We start from the raw sequence: 15,401 nt of genomic DNA, 5'->3' as shown, positions 1-15,401 counted from the left end.
CTCCCGTTCCACCACATCCCAAAGATGCTCTATTGGGTTGAGATCTGGTGACTGTGGGGGCCAGTTTAGTACAGTGAACTCATTGTCATGTTCAAGAAACCAATTTGAAATGATTCGACCTTTGTGACATGGTGCATTATCCTGCTGGAAGTAGCCATCAGAGGATGGGTACATGGTGGTCATAAAGGGATGGACATGGTCAGAAACAATGCTCAGGTAGGCCGTGGCATTTAAACGATGCCCAATTGGCACTAAGGGGCCTAAAGTGTGCCAAGAAAACATCCCCCACACCATTACACCACCACCACCAGCCTGCACAGTGGTAACAAGGCATGATGGATCCATGTTCTCATTCTGTTTACGCCAAATTCTGACTCTACCATCTGAATGTCTCAACAGAAATCGAGACTCATCAGACCAGGCAACATTTTTCCAGTCTTCAACTGTCCAATTTTGGTGAGCTTGTGCAAATTGTAGCCTCTTTTTCCTATTTGTAGTGGAGAAGAGTGGTACCCGGTGGGGTCTTCTGCTGTTGTAGCCCATCCCCCTCTAGGTTGTACGTGTTGTGGCTTCACAAATGCTTTGCTGCATACCTCGGTTGTAACGATTTCAGTCAAAGTTGCTCTTCTATCAGCTTGAATCAGTCGGCCCATTCTCCTCTGACCTCTAGCATCAACAAGGCATTTTCGCCCACAGGACTGCCGCATACTGGATGTTTTTCCCTTTTCACACCATTCTTTGTAAACCCTAGAAATGGTTGTGCGTGAAAATCCCAGTAACTGAGCAGATTGTGAAATACTCAGACCGGCCCATCTGGCACCAACAACCATGCCACGCTCAAAATTGCTTAAATCACCTTTCTTTCCCATTCAGACATTCAGTTTGGAGTTCAGGAGATTGTCTTGACCAGGACCACACCCCTAAATGCATTGAAGCAACTGCCATGTGATTGGTTGGTTAGATAATTGCATTAATGAGAAATTGAACAGGTGTTCCTAATAATCCTTTAGGTGAGTGTAAATGTAATTTAAAATGTCATGATAATTTTTCATAATTAATATTTCCTGCTATTAAGATTATATATTAATAAAGGATCCTGGCCTGTTTTTTGAAATGCATTTTCTTTTTGTAAAATATTGCAATTTTATGGGAGTTGAAACTATTTTGGTCTGAAGGTTAACATGAAATCCTTGAATACTGGTCACTTTAGCAGTCGTTATTAAAATACAATTCATATTTACTGTTAAAGAATGCACCGGTATATGGTCTCTATACACAATTTCACAAACATTATATTTAGTATTAGTTTATTGTCATGTACATTAAATGTACAGACAAGTATATCAGCACCATTGTTTTCAACCCGCCAATGGTTTGAGATATGTGTACTAATAAATATGGCATTATCATAGCCAGTTTCACTGGAAACTAGAAACTTGGGGCTTTCAAATGATGAGATCTGACTTTGCTGTGTGGAGATATTGGAAAACATTTTGGTTTGGCTCGAGGATTGATATTTAAAATAAATGATCATAACTCCTTAAATTTGTATCAATTTTTCACCCAGTTAGTCTTATTCATATTTTGACTAGGACTTCAGTGGAACATTTTTTGAAATATAAGTTTAAATTACATTTTTGTTTTTTAAAAATCATAATTTTCTTAATTCATAATTATGCTTGGAAAAAAATGTGGTAGTGTTGCAATAATAGTGTGTCAATTCATAATTAACAATGCAGAAACTTATTCTGCAGTTTGTATGCTTTCTTTTGAGTGGTCCTACATGCTTGTGGCCCTTATGATTGAAGGGGCACAGTTTTGTGTGCATTTTGTGGTACAGATTTTTCTCAAAACTTTTCTGCATAGGGTAGGTTCTTTCAAATGCACATTATTCCTTCATTTATTATGCTATTGTCACTTAACTTCTACACATTTCATTATGAGTACTATTTCAACAAAACATTTTCATATACAAATTTCCTATAGATATTAATGGAGGAAAAGGTAAACAATTTCTGTTTTGTGGAAAAAACTTGGTAGTAGTGCAATATAGTTTGTCAAATCATGATCAAATATGTAGAATACTGTAGTACATTTTGTAGTACACTCCGCCTGCTTCCTGGCCAGGTGCCCCATATATAGCACCAGTATGGCCTGTGCATTTGCTGCCCTGACTGCCTCTGTCTCAGACGCGTACGCCTTCTTGAGCATGGTGTCAGTGGTGTGGCATTGTTTATTCGGGGAGAGAGGCTCCTTGCCCACTAGTGCATTGGCCTGCACAAGCCTGGTCACGGAGTCACCGATGGGTCCTTCTGCTCCGCCCCCGCAGTGACACACACAGTGTCCACCTGGTGTGATGTTGTAGGTGCCAAGGCTGGCCCCGTCCAGGAAGACTGCAGGACCTCGATGAAGTCATCAAAAAACGGCAGTGCTTCTGTAGTCTTTCCTGGCTTGTCCCACATGATCCTGGAGGTCTCATTGCAGGGGGACCAGTGGATGTCCACTGCCATTGTTGGCTCAGTGTATGAGCAATTGGGCACAAAAAGGGCTCTGCCACAGAGCCTGCCTCCTCTGTTTCTCCCACAAAAAGAGGGAGGTCTGAAATGTCCGACCAGGATGCAGCAAAGCACATTGCCTCCTCCTGTGCTGGCAGTGGTGGTGGGGTGGCGATAGCGGGTCCGCCCAGATTGCATTCCACCTCTGACCCTGGGACATCAAGCACCTGTTCCCTAGTAACCCCCTCTGCAGAGAACATGCCTCTCACTGTTTACCTGGTGAAAAGCTCCTTTTGGCCTCATAGCCAGTCTTTCCTAGAGTACTTCCCTGTGCTCCTCACTCCTGTCAAGTTCATGGGGTAAAGGCGGTGCAGTGGGCAGGAGCACAGCTAGAGGGCATAAACAGTGAAGGGAGGTTGAAGAACGAATTAGTGCGGTCCCTGAGACCTGTGAGTGCTGCAGTAATAGTAAATAAAACCATTTGTTGTTGCAACCTCAATGATGAGTTGGGTCGACTCTGTGGAAACCCCCACAAGCATTACAATACTAAACCACACTTCTGATGTCCCACATAGCCTATCTAAAATAAAACATTTGATTTGTATTTTACTTAAATAAGAGTTGTTGGATATAACAAAGTTCAAAACCATCATAAAAAGCCACTGAATCGCCACTGTCGTGTCAGCAGGCATTGGACCAGATTACATTTAAACAGTGTATTTTAAAAATATGTGATTACACTGATTGTTAGCCTTATGTATAAATTGAAATCAAGAAACTGACAGTGTCAATAATAGGCATTCATTCCTCATGATTCCAATAGTACAACACAGAAAAAACACATGAATTATGTAATTCTTGTGAACTAATTTGTAATTCAAGTATGTGAATTCATAGTGATTTAAATGCTCTTATTCATATGGAATTATTTTTTAATACATTAAGTTGATCATATATATATATATATATATATATATACACCGATCAACCATAACATTATGACCACCTGCCTAATATTGTGGTCCCAAAACAGCCCTGGCCCGTCGAGGCATGGACTCCACTAGACCTCTGAAGGTGTGCTGTGGTATCTGGCACCAAGACATTAGCAGCAGATCCTTTAAGTCCTGTAAGTTGCGAGGTGGGCCTTCATGGATCGGACTTGTTTGTCCAGAACATCCCACAGATGTAATGTAATGTAAAATAATGGTCTACTATTTTAGAAAAGCAAACACTGAAGGTATGAGGCGGCACTTAGAAGAGGTAGACTGGAGCACACTGGATACAGATTCAGTTGAAAGTGAATGGTTATATTTTCAGAATATACTAATTGAGGCTCAGGAGAAATTTTTACCAAAACCTAGCAAATTGAGGACCAAAACAAATTGGCCAAAATGGTGATTCCTAGGTTCTTGGCAAAAGAAGAGGGAGAGACTGTCATAGATTCCAAGGGGATTGAGATAGAGAAGTCACCAGAAGGTGAGGAGGAGTGGATGAAAAAGGTTGAGCTTTAGGTGGTACGAGTGCATCCAGGTGGAGAAAGCAGACAAACAGGAAGAGATGTGAGAGGGGATGAGAGGGTCAGAGGAGAGAGAAGACAGGAAGATCTGAGCATCATCAGCATAGAAGTGGTAGGAGAAACCATGGGATGCGATGAAGGGGCCCAGGGAGTGAGTGTAGAGAGAGAACAGGAGCGGGCCCAGCACAGAGCCTTGGGGAACGCCTGTGAGGAGAGGTTGGGGGGTGGATGAGAAACCTCGCCATGTCACTTGGTAGGTCCGTCGTTGAAGTAGGAGGAGAACCAGGTGAGAGCAGTCCCAGAGATTCCAAGTTCAGGGAGGCAGGAGAAGAGGATGAAATGATCAACAGTGTCAAACACTGTGGAGAGGTAAAGGAGGATGAGGACTGAGGGGAGGGAGGTGCCCAAGCACAGCTGAGGGAGTCAGTGACAGCCAGGAGAGCCGTCTCAGTGGAGTGAGCTGTGCAGAAGCTGGATTGCAGAGGATCTAGAAGTGACACCTCACTGAAGGGTCTTTTAGAGGAAGGGGAATAGGGAGACAGGGCGGTAGTTCTGAGGAGAACTAATAATTCTAATATAATATAATAAATAAATAGATAGATGGATACAGAAAAAGAATAATAAATTAAGTACAGTAGTAGGTTTTGTAAACTCTATGAATTAATTGTATTATTTGAAATTGTACTTGTCTTTGGTGAGGATATCATGTTTCTGTCTGGCTGCCACCTGCAGTCGCCTCACAGACCACAGGGTGGGAACCCCAGGTGTAGACCATCTGAACCAGCTTCTGTAGTAAACAAGTCAACATCAGCAGTTATAGCACTTGGATTTAAAGTTAAATTTCTGTATTTTGTATTAAACTATATACTTAAATACTTAGTGAGGATTTATTCATCTATCATCTGGTTATGCGTTATGAAGTGGAAACAAAATACAAACCATCATGCAGTAAAGTGCAGAACTGTCATCCGTAATAGTTACATGCAAACAGATTAAGCTGCATGGGAATAATAGTTGTGCACCAATACAGTAATATTACTGACAAATTACTGACTTACCTGATTTCTTTAATTCACTCATCACACTTACACAAAGATCTCTGGAGAGCACTGATGTGGAAATCCCTGTTCACAGCTCTGCCAGGCCTGCAGACGTGGCCTGTGATGTGTGCACTGGGAGGAAGAGCAGAGCTGTGAAATCCTGTCTGACCTGCGCTGCCTCCTACTGTGAGACACACGTGCAGCAGCACTACACAGCGCCAGCCCTGCAGACACACAGACTGGAGGACACGACTGGAGACCTGGAGACCAGACTGTGCCAGCAGCACCGCAGAGCTCTGGAGGTGTTCTGTCAGACCGACCAGACCTGGATCTGCAGCCTGTGTGCCGTGCAGGAGCACAACGGCCATCATAATGATGTGGATCAGGTAGGCGGCTACAGTCTCTCACCTGCAACAGAAGAGCAGAACTACACTGAGTATTTACTGTTTCTGTCCGATTCACATTGTAATGCTGCTGGTTTGGAGCTGCTCTATGACCACCATTGCAGGGTTTATTAAGATGAGAAGTTTTGTTCAGCTGGTTGAACTCAAGTTCAAGATTTTGTTTGCTACCTAATGCAAACTTGCAAAATGTTTTTAATTGGAGACCAAACATTATTCTAACATTGTTTTGTTTTGTTTTGTTTTGTTGTGTTATACAAATAAATCATAAGGTTGCTACAAATATACACACATGTATAAACACATAAAGTAGTCCCTTGAGATACCCGAGAAACTGGCGCAACTCGGGCAGCATTATCACATAGCAAACAATGGACATGTGACAATATGCCTTACTCAGACAGTCTATTTTCATGCACCTCTATTACACTTAAGATAACTAGTGTTCAGTGGTATTTCGGGATATCACAATATCCTGATAAAAAAATTATACGATACCTAATATCAGGGTTTAAAAAATCCTGTCAATCCCATATTTTTCTGTGTGATATACAATGTTTTTTTATTTGATGTGTTAAACATTTTGAGACTTTAAAACACTCTGAATTGAGCATAGTCTTTTGTTTATACTTGAAGAAACTAACTTTCCTGTGCAGCGCATTCTTGAAAAATTAATTCTTCCAGTTTGTATTAAAAATTTTACATAATGAATACAAATCAAACCAAAATAAAAAGTGATTTCTGAGCAGTAAGGTGACATTATACTTCTAGCTGCAGTGCCATGTCTCTCTATCTGCATTTCTTCACACAAACAGCTTGACACAAACTTTGCATTTATTTCACTAGCAAGACTTTACTGAATAATATTTGTCAAAATATTATTCTTTTTTATGTATAGGTATAGTATAAGCCTAATTATTATTGCTCGGTTGTTTCAGTGTCACAATGCACTCTCGAATTTGTGTGTAAACTGCATTGGAATTTACAGTTTGCAGCTGATTTATTAGTGAGAATTAAATTGATTTCAATTAACATATTTAATATATTGATGCTTTTGACCGGTTTTGTTGCTTGTACTAGGTAGCCTAATTTGAAACGTCAGCACTTCTAGTATTAAATCCACCCATTAACAAGTTTTAGACATCTGATTCTAAATTAAAAGACAATAAAAAAACTGCTAACTAAATGTATGCCGGCATTAATAATAATAATAATAATAATAATAATAATAATAATAATAATAATACATAGATTACTGTCAGGAGTTGCATGTTAACCTAGGTCTTAAGAGCCGAAGTTTGCCGACCCCTGATCTTATAGATGTACGTATTAGATCTGAGCCCAACATGAGCGATAATGAGGTTAATTTATATGCAATATAATGTAATATTTGAAAATGACATGCCATGGAGTCTTTTATTATTTTAATAATAATATATACAATATCATTAAATATTAAATTAATGTTTTTATATCAATCAAATCTAGTAGACAATAGAACATGCTATTAATATTAAGATGAACTTCAGTCTTAATTAATGATTGCAGTGTTAATCTATACAGTTAACAAACACAGCTTCAGCACCTGAATATGAACAAAGTATTAATGTGCTTCAGCTATTGTTTGTTCAGGTCACATAATGTGAGGCTGCACTACTCTGACTGGTAAACAATGATGGCTCAACCACAGTAGCACTTAGTTCGTTTATTTACAGTGCTACTCTGTACGTGTCCCAAACACCCAATGTGTAAAGATATAACAAGACAAATAAAAAATACAACAAAGTAAATAATAATAATAATAATAATAATAATAATAATAATAACATTGAATGTCCTCAATAGCTCAAACTGAGGTCCCACTCCAACTAGATTCAGTATAGCTCTTTTCTTATTGCTCTGTGGGCTCTTCTTCTAAGGGTAGCCCCGCCCACTTGATCCATACCATTGTCATACCAGCAACTGAGCAAGACATTTCATGAACGCTAGTGGATACCGTAATTACATAATTACCTTAAAACAACAAAGTCATGTACACACTTTATATAAACAGGCATAATAATTAATCATAGTACAGATGTATAATGAGTTCATCAAAACATAGCATTACATGTTTATGCCTCAACCACAAACAGTAGTGCCCATTCCATAAACACCAATGGTATCTTCTGACCCCGGTTGCACCGCCCATGCACAGTGCGAGGAAAACACGATTAAGTCAGCACAGAAGCTGACGCACGGTTTGACCCTGTATGAACGCCATACCCGGAAGTCAGTGATGACAAACAAACACGGATTCAAACAGACAGACAAGAGTGCCCCACAACAGGTAAGTACAAATAACAAAAATAAAACGTTCATGAAAACCAATGAAAACTAATTGCTTTGTGTATGCGTGTGATCTTTGTGGGGTTATCTGTAACTAGAATACATGTGCCTATTGCGTGGAGGTGTATTGCATGTATGAATTGGGAATGCTGGTGAAGCTCCGAGTGTGCACCCACGAAGATTACTAGTATGGTTCATATATTAGCTAATGTGTATTGATGTGTGTAGGGAAATCAATCATGTAAGAGTGCTGTCCCGGACAGTGACAGAGGGCTCTGTCACAGTGACATTATAAATCCACGGCCTGACCCAGTGTCCCTGCTGTCTGTGTCCAGGCTGTGCAGAAAGCTGTGACTGTGCTGTCAGATCATCCTGAGGATTTCCACACAACAGGACTCCCGAACACAGAGACGCCCAGAACAGGTGAGCGTCTCAGATTCTCTGGCTTTGTGCCTGTAGAGACAGTGCAGGACTCCCTGATTCAGGTACTGCGTTTGTGTGGGCTGGTTCATTAGCCTTAACAGCTGCAGTTCCATATATATTTACACTGCTCAAAAAAATAAGGGAACACGTAATCATCACAGTATAACACCAAGTCAATTAAACTTCAGGGATATCAATCTGTCCAATTAGGAAGCCTAAGCGATTGTGAATCAATGTCACCTGTTTTGCTGCAAATGACAGCAGGTGCACTGGAGAGGCAACAGCAAGACAACCCCTAAAAAGGAAATGGTTTTGCAGGTGGTGGCCACAGACAATTGCTCTCTCCTTATCCTTCCTGACTGATTCTTCTCTAGTTTTGCATTTTCCTAGTGTCCTTGTCACTACTGGTAGCATGAGGCAGTACCTGCAGCCCATTTAGGTTGCACAGGTAGTCCAGCTCCTCCAGGATGTCACATCCATATGTGCCATCGCAAGGTTTGCTGTGTCTCCCAGTACAGTCTCAAGAGCATGGAGGAGATACCAAGAGATGGGCCATTACACGAGTAGAGCTGGACAGAGCCATAGAAGGGCATCAACCCAGCAGCAGGACCGGTATCTGCTCCTTTGTGCAAGGAGGAACAGGAGGAGCACTACCAGAGCCCTACAAAATGACCTAAAGCGAACTACTGGTGTGCATGTTTCTGACCAAACTGTCAGAAACAGACTCCATGAGGGCCCGACGTCCTCTAGTGGGACCTGTGCTCACAGCCCAGCACCATGCAGCTCGATTGGCATTCACCAGAGAACACCACAATTGGCAGGTCTGCCATTGGTGCCCCGTTCTCCTCACAGATGAGAGAAGGTTCACACTGAGCACATGTGACAGACGTGAAAGAGTCTGTAGATGCCGTGGTGAATGTTATGCTGCCTGCAACATCATCCAGCATGACCGGTTTGGCGGTGGGTCAGTGATGGTCTGGGGAGGCACGTCCTTGAAGGGTCGCACAGACCTCCACGTGCTAGCCAACGGTACCCTGACTGCTGTTAGGTACTGGGATGAAATCCTCAGACCCATCGTCAGACCTTACGCTGGTGCAGTGGGCCCTGGGTTCCTCCTGGTGCAGGACAATGCCCGGCCTCATGTGGCCAGAGTGTGTAGGCAGTTCCTGAATGACGAAGGCATTGATGACATTTATATGCACCCGTCGCTGCCATATTTTCCCAATTGATTTAACTCACAGAGTTCTGAGACTTCAGCACTACAACACTTCCGCATCAGTGTGCTCTTCTGTATACTCCGCCAAAGGGAGCATTGAAGGACAAACAGCTCGATTAGGCTCCTTTCACTCGCTCCCTAAGGGATTGGGACACCCCTTAACATGGCGACCATAGTACTTCCGCCCCACAAGGGAAGGGGATGAGAGAACAAGTGTGTGATTTGGGATGCAGCCTTTCTCTTCAGTCACTCAATTATTGAATTATTATTGTCATTTATCAATTACCTCACCTGTCTCTCATCTCCCAGCTAATCTGCTCCTGCATTTACACCCCACTGCTCCCTTACTACTCCCTTGACATTTCTGAGCCTTTATTTCTGAGTTCTGCCTCCCTGTGTTCCAGACCTTTGCTTCTCCTTTGACACCTGATTCTTGGATTTCCTGTACCTGCCCATTAGCCTGATGCTACCCCTGAAGTAATATTATTCAGTGTGTACTCACTCACAGTTGCATTGAAACGTTACATATAATTTCACACTTCTGTCACACAGCCAAACAGCACAATTCTTTAAATCCAGTAGTCACTCTATTAAACTATGGATAGTTAATGAAATGCCCATAGTCCCTCCAGACTCTGTATCCTTCAGTTGTGCTTAGATTTAAAAGAGGATGGAGTTGTATGACTATTCGTGTTTCCGTTGTAATCAATTTCCATAATTATTTGTTTGCATACACAGCAATTCCCTTTTCAATGTATTGTCTTTTTCTGAGATTTCTTCAGGCCTTTCTCCAATTTTTCCTGAAAGATAAAATTGTTATTTTCAGCACCTTAATCGTTAATGCTCTGTCAGTCTATTCTTGGGCGTCACTACCCTCCTGTTGCCTGTTGGAATCAGCAGAGTTAGTTTCTTTATTACTTTTACCAGAGTATGGTAAGCATCGTATGCTTCCACCATCCCCCTCCCTCCTCTCCGTCCTCACACCCTGGCATCAGTGGCAATGAGGACGGATTACGGGCCGCAGCACTAAGAGCGGAGGCCAATGTGAGAGGGGAGAATATGCACTTTGCTATGTCATGGCATGTAGGTAGGGACCCTGTGGAATAAATGTGAGAGATATTAATTTTTGCTGGTTCCTGTGAAGACTGATAATAGTAGTTATTTTTCTATTCATCTGTATCAGCATCAATATTATTAGCATTAGTAATGTAGCTATACTTATTTATTTCTGGACATTACTGTTGACGCTTCTGCTCTGTTTGTAGTAAAACACTTGCATTTACTTACAAGGCAGCTCTCTTATCTCTCTCTCAGTCTTTTAAACTTTTTTTTTGTGAGACGAGCAGGAAAAGCTCAGGCCACCGACAGTTTCACACCCCTACTCCCGCCCCCACCCCCCCTTTCTGGGGGGTGGATCCCTTCCTGATTGATAGGGTTTTTCAATTAGTGAAAGGACTATTTCTATACAGTTCCATTACTTTAACTTGCCAAGTCTATGTCTCATTCAATTATTTATTTATTTTACATTATGTTATACCTTCAGCAACTTCCTTATTGTCTCTCATATTCCATTCAATCACCATCAGAAACTCTCGTGCTGAAGTGGCAGCACAATTGTTTGGTTAACATCGCTCTGCATCCTAACAGCTGTTCTTTCTCCTATTCCTAATTTCTTACAAGAAAATTCAAGTTATATTGATAGATTTGTATTATTACTATTGTAGCAGGATGGACAGGCGGGTCATAGATGACTACTATGTGCTGCTCGGTTTCTCTCCATTCTGGTCAACAGGACCACGGACAGCAGCATGAGGCTGGCAGCACTTCCATCTACAGTGGATGCTTTGCTTTGCCGGCAGATAGAGGCGGAACAAAACTATTAGAAGTTCTTGAGGCATGTAGTAGCTGTTGTCAAGTTCTTGGGAGAGAGGGGGCTTCCATTCCGAGGACGTGAAGAAATACTGGGATCCCCACACAATGGGAATTACCTGGGTTTGCTTGAACTGATAGTTGAGTTTGACCCTTTTTTACAAGAACACATCAAGAAGCATGGACAGAAGGGTAAAGGTAAGCCCTCTTACCTGTCCTCTGGAATATGTGAAGAGTTTATCTCATTAATGGGCAATAAAACTAAGAACATCATTGCAGCTGAAATCCAACAGGCCACATATTTCTCTGTAATAGTAGATTCAACACCAGATCTATCGCATGTAGACCAGCTGACATTTATTTTTAGATACGTCAGTGCTGAGGGCAAAGTAGTCGAGTGATTCCTTGGATTTAAGCCCCTGCATAGCCACACGGATGTGTAGCGTAAGGTACACTTATAAATTTAAATTAAAGAAGTGAATTTATAGTTTCACCTTATCACGAATCCTGGAATCTTGTAGAACTCAATTTCCGTAATAATTGGACACAGACACCAATTCCAAAGATATAAATTGTCAAATTTATTTAAAAACAGAGACTAAATGTAGCACTACACTAATTATACAAAAAGGGAAAACTAATTAAAATTCAACTCTAGATCAACAAATCAAAGACAAATCACTTCCGTGACCAAATCAAAGACCATGGGATCGCATATGATAACACAAATCGTTAAACAAAAAAGGTTATAAACACATTGACTACAATACCGGTTAGTAAGACGAAGGCGAGTCTCTCATTAGTATTGTTAGTCAGACATTAAATAACTACGCAGGTTAGTATTTATGTCAGGTAACTTCTCGTTATATATATATATCAGTCTCATTTACGTTTAGGTGCCGAGAAAGATCCTATCATTACTTGTTACCACAATTTCCCTTAACTGATTATTATTCAATGATTAAGGATAGGCAGGGCCACCTATAATCTGGTGTCTATTAACTTGTGTCAATTTCAGACTAAACCGTTAAACAGGAATGAGAAGATATTTCTCAGCGTATTCAGTTCTTTAACTGAATAAAGTTCTTTAAAGAATTCTTCGTACGGCTCAATCTCCTTCTCCCAGTTTAACTCTTGGTTTCTGGTTCCGGTTCTGGCAACAGAGCTACAGGTTGAGCTGTGGCAGCGAGTTACTGGTTCAGGTGAGAGAGAGAGAGATGCCGTGCGCTACCCTTTATACGCCTGTCAGATCAATAGATGATTGGTTCTTGAGTTTGTGAGATTGGGTTTCGGTTTCAGCCCCCAGTGTCCTATTGGAGGGGGGCCTGATTTATGACTGATGTCAATCCATGCCATCTTTTGGAAATGCCGGTTGGCCCGGGTTCGTAGCTCTGTGTCGGGATTTCGGCTCTCGTCCATTTCAAAGAGTTTTTATTACCTAAAGGCCCCCCTTCCCCAGACATCTCACAGCAGGATTCCAAGACTTTTGACCCATTCTCAGTGCCATCCTCCCAAGACTGTCATTTTGATGCAAACCAGTCCCACGCTTTAAGGAAATCTGATAACTTTGGGGGGAAGAGGTCTTCTTTAGATCAGTGCTTCAGCTCAGAGCTAAAATGCTCTTATCAAAATACACCCCCCATAACGCTACAGGTGCAAGACTCACAGAATGTGTATTAAAAATGGTTCGAGACCTGGGGTTGGATTTGTCAAATTGCCGTGGGCAAAGCTATAAATAATGCGAGCAAAATGAAGTGAAGGGTGCACTTGGGCAGCTATTGCACTTGGGCAGTTTTCACAGGCTGTCAGGGCTGTCAGTCTCTCTGCTTGGTGCTGCTCATGTGAATCCCAGCCTTTAGTTTTCTTTCATTTGACTTTACAGAATTTGTCCATAATATGATTTTTAACAAACAAATCCTTGTCCTTCTGGGTCTTAGAGGACACCATGACTATTTATTTATCATCTATTTATTTAGTTTTGATTTATTATGTATTACTTTAACATTATTCTTGTAATAGAATATATTATTTATGTCTTATTTCTGATGCCTTAGGCACTCTGTATACAATTACATGTTTAAATCCTCATGAATCTGTTGTTAAAAATTCTGACTAGAACTCTCGACTCTAAAACTTTCTTACACCACAATACAAAACAGACACTTACCTTACACAATCTTCAGACTATACATATACATAAACACACAAAGCAGATACACATTGATATCCACACATAATTCAGATATCAAATTTGTTTTGTTGACCCTGCAGTGTCTCAAACAGCCCTTATAATTTATTTGTTTATTTATGAAGCTTCTTATTATTTAGAATAACATGTAAAATTATCTCTCAATTATTTCACTACTTTGGTGTTTTCTTGATCCATAGTGATCAATTTCTTCTCTAAATTCTTATTATTCAGACTTTTTCAGTTTTTATCTTGTTCTTACCTGGGAGTCCAGTCAGGATCCCACTCTGTCTTTACCATTTTAAGTTTAACATTTTTAAACTTCTCTTGTAGTAATTCACATAAAGACTAGGATTGTAACAGTATGGCGGTTTATCTCGATATTGACATGTACGATTATCATATCGTGAATATTTGCTTATCCACGGTTTTGGAAAAAAAAAATTAAAACAGATCTCACCTGCGCTGCTGCGCATATGCAACTTCTTTCCACTTGACTGCTTAGACTCCATCCATACATGTACATCGGAGAAAATCTCCGAGACAGAGGCTGCTAATTCTAATCTCTATCCCCCGCCGAAAAAAAAAGTTGAAATCTGCAGTATGGGAATACTTTGGGTGTCCGAAAAATGAACGCGGGGCTGTCCTTGAAGATGGATATCCAGTTTGCAAGAAATGTGGACGAAGACTGGCTGCAAAAAGGAGGAAATACGTTGAACATGTTCTTCCATATTCGCGAACACCATCCCTCCGTGCAGATAAAGGTATGTTCCGTTTATAACTTAAGGCCGTATTACTTCCGTGATGCAGAGGGAATTTGCAATATAATGCAGATGTCACTTAAAATGCGCGATAGATGGATAGATAGAGATGGATGAATAAATAAAAAATAAAGCTGTGCAATGAATCAAATCACGATATGCGTGTCTATGAATATACAGCGCAAAAAGACTGCTATATACTGTAAATCTATATTCTGCGTGTCTCTGTGAGAATGAGCAGCGCCGTTTCGTATAGTAGTACATACTCAAGTACGTGTGATGCTCATGGTGTTTAAAGCGTCTGCCGTCTCACTCACTATAAGAGCACATGAACACATGAACATACCCAGAGCTGCTCTGAGAGAAAACTTAATGAGCATTTCATAATTTTATTTAAAAGAATCATCGTCAAATACACTCTGACTGAAACTCAAAGTTGTTTAGTACAACCTGTCAAAATAAAAGTTCGGTTTAGCTTGAAGAAATAATGACTGAAATACACTCACCTAAAGGATTATTAGGAACACCATACTAATACTGTGTTTGACCCCCTTTCGCCTTCAGAACTGCCTTAATTCTACGTGGCATTGATTCAACAAGGTGCTGAAAGCATTCTTTAGAAATGTTGGCCCATATTGATAGGATAGCATCTTGCAGTTGATGGAGATTTGTGGGATGCACATCCAGGGCACGAAGTTCCCGTTCCACCACATCCCAAAGATGCTCTATTGGGTTGAGATCTGGTGACTGTGGGGGCCAGTTTAGTACAGTGAACTCATTGTCATGTTCAAGAAACCAATTTGAAATGATTCGACCTTTGTGACATGGTGCATTATCCTGCTGGAAGTAGCCATCAGAGGATGGGTACATGGTGGTCATAAAGGGATGGACATGGTCAGAAACAATGCTCAGGTAGGCCGTGGCATTTAAACGATGCCCAATTGGCACTAAGGGGCCTAAAGTGTGCCAAGAAAACATCCCCCACACCATTACACCACCACCACCAGCCTGCACAGTGGTAACAAGGCATGATGGATCCATGTTCTCATTCTGTTTACGCCAAATTCTGACAGACTCATCAGACCAGGCAACATTTTTCCAGTCTTCAACTGTCCAATTTTGGTGAGCTTGTGCAAATTGTAGCCTCTTTTTCCTATTTGTAGT

At 41.0% G+C, this 15,401-nt stretch overlaps 1 protein-coding gene across 5 annotated transcripts in view; it reads left to right on the top strand.

The window, feature by feature from the left end:
* Window positions 1–15,401, top strand: part of LOC136751649 (GTPase IMAP family member 8) — a 39,940-nt gene that overhangs the window by 18,112 nt on the left and 6,427 nt on the right. For 2 of the 5 annotated variants that reach the window (XR_010817043.1, XR_010817042.1), the window contains exons 5-7: window positions 5,107–5,437; window positions 8,116–8,203; window positions 14,066–14,240. Coding sequence is in view for 3 of the 5 variants with exons in the window: in XM_066707429.1 (XP_066563526.1) it covers window positions 5,107–5,437; window positions 8,116–8,203 (419 nt within the window). In the remaining 2 variants the exon portion in view is untranslated. Of the gene's footprint in view, window positions 1–5,106; window positions 5,438–7,264; window positions 7,782–8,115; window positions 8,204–14,065; window positions 14,241–15,401 lie in introns of those variants that run through there. The other 3 variants (XM_066707430.1, XM_066707429.1, XM_066707431.1) reach the window with 3 other exon arrangements.

Source organism: Amia ocellicauda, chromosome 6 (genome assembly GCF_036373705.1).
Source record: "Amia ocellicauda isolate fAmiCal2 chromosome 6, fAmiCal2.hap1, whole genome shotgun sequence".
NCBI classification, from domain to species: domain Eukaryota; kingdom Metazoa; phylum Chordata; class Actinopteri; order Amiiformes; family Amiidae; genus Amia; species Amia ocellicauda.
Note: the sequence above shows the minus strand (reverse complement) of the source record. Positions and strands in the feature narration are given on the sequence as shown.